Source organism: Macrosteles quadrilineatus, unplaced genomic scaffold (genome assembly GCF_028750875.1).
Source record: "Macrosteles quadrilineatus isolate MER2022 unplaced genomic scaffold, UCM_ALF_1.0 Scaffold_2__2_contigs__length_208266976, whole genome shotgun sequence".
Taxonomy (NCBI): Eukaryota; Metazoa; Arthropoda; class Insecta; order Hemiptera; family Cicadellidae; genus Macrosteles; species Macrosteles quadrilineatus.
This window is the reverse complement of record NW_026542595.1, coordinates 126,387,029-126,400,416: the sequence shown is the minus strand read 5'-3', so window position 1 is coordinate 126,400,416 and position 13,388 is coordinate 126,387,029. Positions and strand designations below refer to the sequence as shown.

Genomic DNA, 13,388 nt, shown 5'->3' with positions numbered 1-13,388 from the left:
TCTTGAATTTGATAAATGATATGAAATAAAGTTTCTGATTCATAAATTATTAGGCCTACGTCATCAGCTCATTTGTATCGAACTTCATAAAGTAAATTATTTACATACAGAACAATCTCATAGGTTTATTACAAATTGAAAGCGTTAACCCGTGTTTCTTCGAAAACTAGCTTATTCCACCCATTAATTCAACAGAAGACATATTGGTCTGTAATTTTCAATTTTGTCCACGATATAAATTACACCTACCTACTGTCTTGGACCTCTTGATTGTTTTACCCAAATTAAGATGTATGGACAACGAATTAGTAGGACCGCCTTGGGCGTCTAGCAGGTTCTTCGGCGTTGATAAAAACTCCGAGAAAAAGCGACGATCTCGTAATACATAAATTAATCAACGGAAGATTGCAGCGGAGTCGAAAATTGATTTCAGCCCCGGGGGCAGCATTTAGGACTAGCCTCATTTGACGTGGTTTTCCAAGATGGCGTTAAAATTTACAATTCAATCAGAGCCAATAGCATAGAGCTGTCAGTCTTTATGGCTTGAGGAAATTGGCCAACGTCAATGGCCTGGGGATCTTATTTATTGGACAAATCGATGCACTTGTGGTGTTGCTTAAGTAAACCGAGAAGATGCCTTAGCAAATATGAAGTTTCCTATTTGTTCAGTTTTCTCAAGAAAAATAGTGTTATGTTCGTAAATTCAATTTAAACCTTTAAGAAAACTAAGAACGAATTGATGAAGAGGAGGGCTTTTAATAAATAAGAAAATTGCAAAGTAGGTTAGCTTACTGAGTATACTGCCTAGTCTTCAGAACATAAATATAATGAGTTTTCTAAGTATTTACCAACAAACTATGTGCAATAAAGAGCATGTACAGTGGAACTGGTGCATTTTGAAGACCAAGGAAACGATGAAATCGAAGTATCCAAAACTTCTAGTACATATTTGTTATAAGTTAAGTAATATTTGTGTCCTTGAAACTGGGAAATCTAGTTAACTGAACAATCCTACTGAAACACATGCATTCTGTAAGCATATTTACTTTATCACTGTCCATTCAGCAAGAGTCCAAGGTATGTAGGTTGTGTTTGGCTTAGATGTCAACCTCTTCGCTTGGTTTTATCAGATTAAGTAATGTTCAAAATTTATCTAGGATAGTATAGCTGGACATAATAGATTACATTACAGTAAACTCTTTCAGTTTAGTTTTAATAACAAGTCGGAGGATTTGATACACAGAATTTGGCAGCAGCAAATTCTTTCATTTTTATTCTGGAAATGGCTAAAAATTTAACATGGTGATGATAAACTACCAACACTCAAAGCTAAAACTCTCAAGAAATAGTTTAGGTTAGGTCGTAACCACTATAGTCTGTACGATGCAACCTATATTTTGACTATCCATCTACCTTGGGCCAATTGTATAAGACCCGGGCCGGTTCCAGGGATACAGATGGTCAGGAGACAGGTTGTATTATACAGACTATAATCGATAGAACTGTATAAAACAATGGTTGGTAACTACTAAACAACGGGAAGACCACAACTGGCATAAAATATAAACCAAATAAAACCAGAAATAAACTAACCTAACCTAACTGCAATTCATAGGTAAACAATCAACCTAGACATTTCTGATGCCTCATTGAAAAGAGGCAGAGGTCCTTGGTAGTAACAAGGCATATTTACATAGTATTTCTCACCTGATTGTTGCTCAGCTGTTGTTCCACAGCCATTGTTGATACCAACAGGAAGTTAAGCCAAACAGCTGCGTTCAGGCTCGGTTTCCGGTTGATCATTTTGTCTCTTCATGTAACCATTTTTTTCACATTTCGCACAAGTGTTCTGAAAACAATGGATTAAATTATTCTTCGTTACATTTTATCAGCTGTAACCCTTAGTTTGTGTTTGGGAAGTTCAGTAGACTTTGTACCAGAGAGATGAGTTTAGATAGGTTTTAACATTCTCAATATGTGTTCTGTTATAGTCTGTATGATGGAATCTGTCCCCTGATTTTTCGTCGGGCCAGGTGAACGGATCAGGAGAAAGGTCTCATTATACAGACTATAATAAAAGTCATAATTAATTTTAACGTTTAAATATTTTGGAGGAGGTTTTCGGCCCGGTATTGTAAAACAAACGTGAGAGTGTTAATTAAACGTCGAAGTTAATTTTAGCTTGCAGAATATTGTTTAAAGTTACCTTTATATGGTTCGAAACTGAACCCAGCTGTTCCTAGTCATTGGGCTCTAAGAATAATGAAACAGCTGATTGTCTAACAAAGCTACACAAATTAACTCACTCAATTCTACAATGATTATAAATTCACCACGTGTTCTTCAGCTTAAAATCCTCACCTTGGTGTTCGTTGCTGTCTTTAAACATAGATTAAAAGAGTATACATACCACTCACTACGTTAAAAGTGTGTACTCCTTCAATCTATGCTGAAAGTAAGGGTGATTATTATTGTAATTTGATTTATGTTAATGTATTGTGAGTACGACATTTTGTAACTATTGACGTTATTCCTACAAAACAGTTTTAAACTGAAAACCACTCAGCAATGAAGGAATTTGATTGCAGCATACAAAGTTAATAAAGCACACAGGCACGTAAAGAAATCTATCCCTTTGGTACAAAAATATTTCTATTCAATAACAGTCAGAATTGTATCGAGCAAATTATAGTATTCGCCTTCAATTATGAATGTCGCTGGTTCGATTCCCAAGTGAGGTAGTTCTGGACCGTATTTGTCATTTCGCTATCAATCAATGCTATCCAACTAAAGGTTGACATAAGTAAACAAAATCCGTCTTTGGACCGTTCCCTTACATAAAATAAAACAATCCCAAAGGCTTATACACACAAAATAAAAGCCCGATGAGTTGCTGTCGACGTTGCTGACTCCGTGGGGTTTGACCAAGATGTCTAGAAGTACAAGTTTGTTGGCGTGCTGTGTTTGACAACTACTAAGGGTGAAAGGTCAGCCCCCGCTGAGTGACCTTACAGAGGTCCTGGATTTAAGATGTCTTTATTTTATCCGTTTCGTGTACGCGTGTATAACTTATACGCGAACATCTCTGTTTGTTTACGATAGTGATGTTCTGTACAAGGTTTACAAGGATTTAATGGATTTATTCAAACTGTCCTGGTTTGGTCGTCGTTTGGTTAGAAAACAGAATTTCTCAATAAAGTTCTTTTGACTTTGAGTAGTGTACGTGTACTTAACATCCTATTGTAAATCTAAGTTTTTTTGAGGTTATTTCACATATTGATATTTGAGTGCGTTAACAGAATACTTTTATTTTAGGATAGTTGTACGGGAAATTGTTAGAATATTAGGTAACAGAAAAATAGTGAAGTATGACCAAAATTTAATTCACTATACGGACCAAAAATATATTTATTTTAATCCTTGTTTTACATCGGTCGTTAAACCTGAGCTTGATGAAAAATGCTTGATATTTTTTTTTTCTTTAAATAGTGTGATGTTTGACTAACCAAAGCTATAAAGAGTACATATAAACTGTTTTAATATTGTTTTCATATAATTTTTGATTATATTTATTCCTAAATGTACGCAATGATGTTTTTAATTTCAATGTCAAAATATAACCACATTTTACTAGATTTGATTAAAAAACAAGACTGAAAATAGAATTCCCAACTGTCAAAAAGTTAATCTGCAAGTCTAAAAATACAATACGAAAAGTGACAGTAAGTGTAGTGAAGTTTAAGAATTGAATTATCTTGTTGTAAATTTATATTTAAAGATGACTGGAATCGTGGGCGAGTCATTGAAAACTCCAACTAATTTCAGATTCAACTCATTGTCAAAGTTCTGGGAAGGCATGTCCTTTGTCTTTGTTGACTACTGGTCTAGAATTTTTGGTTGGATCGTTTGAGCTTTAATCTTATCGAATGGAAATATTGTTCTCATTGTTTTCAACAGTTTAATGTAATAGTATTGTAAACTTAAGTTAGGTTGATATAGTGTAATATAATATAAAATATGAAGGTAATTTTGAATCATCTCAATGCAGAAATATTTTATAACTACATCTAAATTCCTACCCTGAAAAAATATAACATAAACTTAGTAGGGGTCGGAATAAACATTAAGTACTGTTCATTAATTTTAACGAAATTGTTGTTTCCACTAATCAGGAAAATTTGGACCGGCAGGTTGGTAAGGGTTTATTATATAAAATTATGTATTTAGTTTTAATCAATTCAAGGTCCATGGTAAGTCTCCTAACAATAAGGTCCATTACAGTAAATGATGAGTACAAAACATTTCACCATATTCCACTTAACACTTGCAGTTTCCTTGGAATCCCTCCCACAGTCTCATTATTAGGTCATAGTTTACGTGCAAGAGGTGTTATAAACCCTGACAATAATAACTACAATAAAGTCAACTGAAACACCCCTTGCTAAACACCTGAGTCACACTTTGCCTTTTAGGGATAAGCCTTTTACGCGATTTTATAATGAAGTTGATAAGACACAATGTAATTATGACCGTGGAGGAATGTATGTGTTTGACGTAGAAGACACACTCGAATGCTGCACATGACATACTTATAATACCGAAAACAATCGGAGTAGACTTCCATATCTTGTTGCACAAACAACCGAATCAAAATATCGATCGATATATTGAATGAAACAATCGAATAATCGATATTTTCATTCGATTGTTTGTGCCAACAGATAGGGAAGTCTACCCAAAAATCGTTAGAACTATTTTGAAGACAAGTGACACTTAAATTTCAAACTACATTTTATTACGCTCAAGGGCACAGTTAGTAACAACAACGGCGTGTTTTGATAAACGAGCGTTGTAACCTTCTGTGTAACCTTTTTACTGACTAAGATCATAGACAAAAATAATTACTGAGATCAACTGTTTCTTCAACCTGGATCTCATTAAACGTCCAAAGATTTAAGTTAAAGAAATTCAATTACCAAGAAAACATCTGGGTTCTGTTTCTTTCAACTATCAAGAAGCTTTTGGCTTTTCTCTTTTCTTGGCCTTCTGATCACCTGGTGTGCACTTTACTATAATCTATACATAATCAGAAGTGATAAAAAGTTTGAAATATTTCACTCATAAGGTAAAACTAAGTCTAAACTTCATATTGGCTTGCAGGTAACAAATATAAAATGAACTATGTAATATTGTCATTGACTATATAACACTACAAGAAGTGTTATATAGTCAATGATATTGTCCAACAGACTACCTTAATCACCATTGAGCTTATGTCATGTGTGATGCTTGGTGGCAATCCCATTTTATTCAATAGAATAGTTTTAGATTATAATGTGATAGGTAAATTTTAACCAAAGATTTTACATATGTAAACATAACGCGTTATCTTTTTTGTTGCACCAATCAATATTTACTTGCAAATTTTTCACTTCGAAAACATTGGACGTGCATTATACCAAGGGGATTTTAAAGACTAAAAAAATTTAATGTGTATGAGTAAACGTTCTGACACTACACACTGATACACAGACATTTCAAACATTGAAATAATTTCATGAGACGTCCCAACAAATTAAAAGTTAAACAAAGATTTGGATTGTAGAGCCGATAAATCATTTGTGTTTTGAGCGGCAATCGCCAGCCAATGGAGAATGTATAAGATTTATGCCTGAGAGCGCCCAGACACCATTTGTCTCAATAAAAGACGATATAACTCCAGCGTCTAGCAAGTCTACTAGTCAGAGCTTATACATGTACAGCTTGAATAACGGTCTATTAGTCATTATTGTATTGGTTAGGTTAAGTTAGGTATTTTAATATAGGTCGAGTAGATCATTGCGATAGCCGGTGGACCTTTAAAAGTATCAAAACGAATAAAGAATATCTTTCATTTCGCTGTAATTTACAAAGTATATTTATTATTCTATACAATGGTAGATATAAACTGGTTAATAACTGGTCATTACACTAATAATTGTTGTTCAGATAATACCACTAATATGAATGTAATTGTGTTTTTATTAGAATGGATAATAGTTACAATAATATAGGTTAATACTTACAACCTATATTTGGTTCTATAAATTCCTTCATCATTTTCTGCAAAACTATAACCAAGAGAAATATACCCTCACAATGAAAATGTTTCCTTTCTGTTGGAGACCATATTTTTTTACTTGGACATAAAAAAGGATTCCAAATTGGTTTGAAATATAGTATTGGCTTCAGTTACTATACTTAATAAATTGTCTAAAACTACAAACATATTGTATAAAGAAATATAATAAAATAATGAAGAATTGTTTATAATTCTGCGCTTTATAACAATAACGATTTCTCTAGTAAAATGTATTATTACTCAAACAGTAAGTTTTGTTGTTTTTTAGATGGCCGTAAGCTACTATATTCTTTACTATTGAAAAATAAAATATACGATATCTTACAACTTTTTGGGAAATATAAATTCTTTCATTCTTAGACTTTCATTTCGTACTTTACCGTGCATTATCATGGTATTATAGTGTAAAGTATTCTTCACTATATCATGCATAGTTGTGTAGTTCAGATTTTAAATTGTATTTTACTAACAAAGTTAGTTCTTTTTATGCAATAGGTCAAACGATTTTTGGGTAATTAAATTGTTGAGTATCGATCTTTTACGTATTATTTAAGTATACGTATAAGAGTTAGGTGGCGAAGAAAGTTTAGTACCTAATATATACATTTTTTTTATTCTCAATGTATAGAGTGAAAAAATTCAAAAATTGTTTTCATTTCATAACTATGTGGCATAGAGAATACGCAGATTAAGATCTTCAACTGGCGAACAGGCCTTGCTTTCGTGTATTCAATAAATTCAACAGATAATAAATCAATCAAACTATTTAATAAAGTAATTACTAATCGTATTCATTCAGTTTATGGCATTTTAACCCGTTTATCTAAGTGACAACTTTTAGAATGTGACAATAGTTACCTAACGGATGCTTAGAGTCTCCTGTGACAGGTATTGACAACATTGTTTGATAACTCTATTGACATTCTTTCATCTATACTTTCAGTATAAATTTACCTCGACCTTTACAATCCCAGTAAAAATATATTCCAACGATATATTAATGCAAAACCCTTTTTCTATTGGGTTACATATTGTTTTGAAAATAATATCCAAATAGAGGATAGAGGATGAAATTGTAAAGTGAATTTAAAAAAAATGTCTTTTGAATGATAACTTCTTCGAGTTGCTACTAAGAGAAGTAGCTTATTCCCTATATGGGGAATTCGCTATAATTTTGCTTATACAGTAATTTAATTTTTAATAGTTAGTTTTTAAATTTGTCCTCATTTTCTCATCTATTTTGAGACAGTGTTTGCTGCTACCTATCAATACTACATTATATTTGATTTTTCTTATATCTTAGAATTTTAGTTTTTATTTGATTTGGTTAACGTTACATTTTACGCCTTAAGTTTCAATGGGCCAGTACATTATTTGTTTTTACATTTATAATTTTTTAAAATGCTGCTTGGTATACTTTCTCTACTTAAATAAATAGTTGTACGCTTACATAAGCTCTATATAAGAAAGAAACAATAAGCCAGATGTTACAATTGAATTCTGTTACAACAATAATTGTTTTGTTTGTACATTTTGTAAGTATACTTTTTCCTTTGATAATTATTACCATTGACTATATATATAGTCAATGTTATTACTAATATTGCGAATGTAAATTTGTAAGAACAGTATATATTTTTAAATTAAAAAATGAAGCTTTATCTTCAGCTTTAGATACAGTTTTACTCCTAGACATGCATAAGGCTATTAAACTACACGTAAAACCTAGTTAATTTTTTTATTTTAATGTAAAGAAACTAATGCTGTTTAAAACTTGTTGATTTTCAACATTCGATACAGAACAAAGGCGTTTCATCTATCACAGTAAAAACAACTGGTGTGGCCTACCCCAAGTAATAAATCACTAAAACAAGATGAACCCTACAATTATATTTTCAGAAGAGAACCCCTAGAAAACAACCGTGTCTTGTAGGGACCACCTCTTATTCTTTTTGAGGTCTAGCAAAAAAATATGACACTGAAATAAATATCGGAAGTTCAAATTAAAAACAGAAACACTTGCTGCCAAGAAACAATTGAGGTGTACTTAAAATTTAAAAGTCTTGAATTATACTGAGTTAAAATTAATTGTTTTATAATTCGTTCACCAAAAACCTAGTTTCGTAGAGTATGAATTCGATGAAGTATCGTAACAAATAAACCAAAATAAAACTAGCTATAAATATTTGTGTTACAAGTATTCATTATATATATTTGGTACATTAAATTGGTATAAGTATTAATATATTAGTTATTTTGCATTCGCTTAGGCAGGGTGCACACTGGAGAAACCCGTTTCAGGAAACTGGTTTCATTAAATTGGTTTCAAGGAAACCATTTCTTTAACAAATGCACACAGAAGAAACGGGATTCCATCAGTTTCGTGATATGAATTCGGATGATGATTATGTGACTACATTGGTGGTGGCTAAAGGAAACTAAAAGAAGGAAGTATTGGGTTCACCTGTTGATTAGGGATGGTCAACACAGTACTTACATTGTAGCTCATTAATTATGCAGTGATCCTGTCAATTTTTTTATATTTTAGAATGCCAAAGCCTCTTTTTGAACGTTTGGTGGAATTACTTAGCCCACTAATAACAAAGAAGGACACCAACCGGAGGTTAGCTCTTAGTGCTGAGGAAAAATAACAATGGTACATTGAGGAAGTCAATAAACCAATAGAAACGTGAAACTGAAGCCTATACGAAATCTGTTTTTTGGATTTCATGTAAACCAGTTGCAAGAAACAAATGAAATTACAGTTTCATGCAACGCAGTGTGCACTGCCCTGTGTTAAACTAATCTATCTGTTGCGAGCAACTAAAGTTTCTCGTTTCATGAAATCGGTTTCCTGAAACGGATTTCTCCAGTGTGCACCCTGCCTTACGCGTTAAACATTTTCGTACTTAATAACAGAAATAAAGACAAAATCGTCAGTAGATTGGTAACGCCCAGGGCGACTTATCCTAAAAACATTTATAATATTTTTCTGTATTACAAGTACGTCATGTTCAGAATTCGAGTGTCTTTTCAACATCAAAGTCATAAATTTTCCCACGTTTGAAGTTCAAATAACATTCTACCTTATCATCAAGCTCGTAATAAAACGTGTAAAAGGCACTTCCTTATAAGGCGAAGTGTGACTCAGGTGATTAGCAAGGGGTGTTTCAGTTGACTTTATTGTAGTCATTATTGCCAGGGTTTATCACACCTCTTGTACGTAAACTATGACCTAATAATGAGATGGTGGGAGGGATCCCAAGGAAACTGCAAGTGTTAAGTGGAATATTGTGAAATATTCTGTACTCATAATTTACTGTAATGGGTTTTGATAGTCTTACCATTGATCTAGAATGGTTCGAGATTATATACATGATTTAATACAGTAAACTCCTATTACCTGCCAATTCAAATTGTCCAGATAGAAACTGAAAAATGCGTTAAAATTTAAGAACAGTCCTTTTCAAATATCCTGACCCTATCAATTGTATTGTATATTTGTGTTGTCATGTTAGGTAAGGTTACATAGTCATTCTAAATAATACACACGTCAAGATAACTCAATAGTATTTAAATTTTATATTTTATTACTATGAATTAATTTTATCTACATTTAATTATAGAGTCAAAATAACATAAAAGTACTGAAAAGTTAACTTTTAAAATTTTTACAGTTTCCATCGTAATTAGAATAGTTGTTAAATTTGTCTTCTTACACAATACCAACCAATGAGATCAATTTGTAAAAAATTTGGTCCATGTAAAACTAGTAAATTAATGGCAAACGCCGAGGCCTATTCTTTATCTGACTATTTTGGCGTTGAGCTTTTGTCAATTTAAAATAGGAAGCTTTCACTTCATATTTGTTCAAATCAATTACGTAGAGACATTTGTTACCCAACCATAAAATTCCAAAATTCTAACACTTACTGCAGTGTGTGTATGATCGTAAGTTAATCACAAAAAACCTAGGAGGACCACCGAAAAAAATGGCACCAAAGTATATATTGTTTACCTTCCGTATCTGTAATTTACTGTTTTACATATAAATTAACGGTGGTAATCATAAGATTATTTTGTTCCACCTCCTCTATTACTTAACAGCACTATTATTGTCTAAACAATCAGAATCAAAGATGCAGAACAAGCCCAATGTAGCGTACAGTATGCAGTCTGGACGGCTGGACTCATATTTTGAGACAACGGACGCATAAAAAATAGTCTTGAGTGTGTGTGTGTGTGTGAGCAGACATTGACCTTGCCTACTAAGCTTTAAGCGGTGCCTCACTGGAGCAAATTAATCCTGAAGTTATACTAGTATGGCATATACCGGGCGTTTAAAGAGTAATATAAATATAACCCTGCCTTAGACTAAGACCCTACAGATTGAGCATTGCCATTTGTAGCCTAAATGGATTTTCACTCAAATATTTTTAAATGTCAGATTTATTTTCTTGAGTACTTGGGGTTATAGCTATAGCGAAGGTAATAGTGTGATTTAGTAAAATGTTGATAGCTTATAATTAAACAAAAAAAATGTCAAATTCATCGAAATAAATCCACAAAAAGTAAACTTAAACAGTTAACTATTTCTCTATAAAAAAACGTTGAAAATTTAAAGATTCTTGAAACGATTGGACGTAAAGCAATGTTTTATTACACTATGTTATTTATCTTTTAAATTCTATAAAATGTCTTGGAAATAAATAGCAACATTTGACATTTTGAGGGTAAAAAATGGGAAAACTTGATTATTATCCTCATAAGCCCCATAGCCAAATTTTATCATAATCGGATGACAGGAGGTGTGGTCCGTAGATCTGTACACACACAGACATAAATTACTCCAAAACCACTTTTTGGGGTTCAGTGTGACACAAAAAGGTGTAATTTTCATACGAATTCCAAACTTGAAAATTTTTATGATAACAATACTTTATCCGTTTGTTATAGGGGGATAATGTGAAAAGATCTTATTCGCTAAAGTCTCACCAAAATAGCAAAACATATGTTTACCAACAATGGAGCGATGTGTTTTCTTTAATCAGCTGATTTTTGTAGGTTATAAGGACAAGCTGTTAGCGTGCGCCTAGTCTGTATAACTAAAATCGTGATTTTCCAGCAATTTTTATAATCGAAACATTTTAGATCGGTGTTGTCTTATAAGAAATATAAAAATCCAAAATAGCTATTTTTTGCATTTTCCATTAAACCAACAGATTTTTTATATTTATTTGACTTAGAAACATTATAACAACAGGTATAAAAAATATCCAACATATAATTTTGAAACTATAATAGATTTTGTGTGTGAATTATTTTTCTGTATTTAAGATATACCAAATTAACACTATACCAAATTTCATCATGGTATCTCTAACCATTTAAAAAAAGTTTTCAAAACAAATTCTAAATATGGGTTTATTTTGTTAAAAAGGCGTTTTTGGGTAAATATGTGATTCTCCTTTTAAAAACATAAAACCTATTCCCTAAGTGGTTGTATTCATTAAACTCCTTGTATTTAGCAGGGTTTTGTTTTTATTAAAAAATTTGTTGTAGGAATACTTAATCCATCTGTTCTAGAGAGTTATTAAAAACATTTCAACAGTAAAATTTCATATTCAACACATAACTTTGTTAGGGACAACAAAATTAAATAATTATACCAGAACACGTCCTATTTATAGGTGTGCTGTCTTAGTTAAATAGTTATCAATAAGTTTTCAAATTGCGACAATTTTCCTCTAAACTGTGTTTGTTAGCTACTAGGGTGCTTTTTAAAGTTGTTATCTTGCTACAATACTGTTTTTGTGAAACGGAGTTATGAATAAAAAATATAATGGGCTCATAACCCATATATTTTATGGTAGAGAAGCACATGACTGTATGCTTTGTGTAGTTTTGTTTGCTGACTACAATCAGCTGTTTCGTTAGCTACGATTAATTTATTTACCACCTTATGACCAAGAACACGAATACTAGAAAAATACCGGTATGGATCATAAACATAAACAAATGACGTCTTTGGCCCGAAAGTAAACAAAGCCCCTAGACTAATAGCATTAATTAACTTTCGGTCCAAAAACGTCATTTGTTTATGTTTATGATTCATAACGGGTCTTTTCTAGAATTCGTGCCAAAAACTATGGTTTTAGTTACGAATATTTATTGACTTATGTTAGGATCGAACTAGCTACATCCAGATAAATAGGCTATTACTATAATCACTCAGATTCAGCTACTTAACATTTAACCCTAAATGTGGAATCAATTAAGAAACGTCTGATTTTTTTTGACACATTAATCTTTTAAAGAATTGAATTATTTGATTTTTCCTTGATGTTTGTTTACGTCAATAGTACATGTTACGTTTTTACAGGATTTCATTCCAAACCAAATCTTTTTACTGTATAAATTTCGCAAACACACATTCAGTGAACTATTGAACAAATTATATTTTGCCTTAAAATCTAACACTTTTAGGATTTGACTAAGGTGAAACAATTAATAATAAAATATAACCTAAGCGATTTCAAATTATAAACTTTATCAAATAATCGCTAAAAATAAAATACCAAACCCAAACCATTAGTAGGTTGTACTATAAAACAATTTAAGATAATTATTCGTCTTAAAAAGAGTTTACTAACCTGTGACAGAATCTAACAGCTGATGTTCGCACATGGGCGCGCGCGCAGTGACTGATTCCAACTACCTGCGACTACAGCGCTGCAGCGGCCAAAACCAGAACCACACTTATCACTTCATTGTTGGTATGCAGCCCGGGTGTTGGTAAATATAACATGCACTTGGTCACGTGTAATTTGTACAAGTTATGCTGCATGGATGGCAATTTGGACTACGAGGCACTCATACTTATGTTACATATCCGGGAATTAAGGAATTATATGCAGTTATATGTTTATGTCCCATAACTATGGATGTTTTCATTCGTCGGATTTGCTTACTTACTTAAGGATTCAAGGATGATTCAAAAGTATGTTGCTTATTGAACAGTACACGTTTATTTTTGCAATAATGGTATATGTACTTTTTTTTATTTTTACCTGTGGTGAAAAAATTTGCCTAAGCCAAGGACATATTGTACAGATTTTGATGGGGAAAATAGTTCCGATAAAATATGATAAACAAAAATGAATTATAGTACAAGTAGTAGGCCTATAGTAAATTAATTTGTACTATTTTCTTCGGAAAAAATAAATGGACTACTATATAGATATAGTTTTAAAATGTCCCTAACCGC

At 32.1% G+C, this 13,388-nt stretch overlaps 1 protein-coding gene across 1 annotated transcript in view; it reads right to left on the bottom strand.

The window, feature by feature from the left end:
* The window catches only part of LOC128986846 (kallikrein-11-like), a 57,810-nt gene extending 44,949 nt beyond the window's left edge, over positions 1–12,861 (bottom strand). Inside the window, exons 1-2 of the mRNA XM_054407403.1 lie at positions 12,775–12,861; positions 1,708–1,849 (exon numbers count right to left, since the gene is read on the bottom strand). Coding sequence (XP_054263378.1) covers positions 1,708–1,803 — 96 coding nt within the window. The 5' untranslated portion in view covers positions 1,804–1,849; positions 12,775–12,861. The remainder of the gene's footprint in view (positions 1–1,707; positions 1,850–12,774) is intronic.
* Positions 12,862–13,388: the final 527 nt, after the last annotated feature.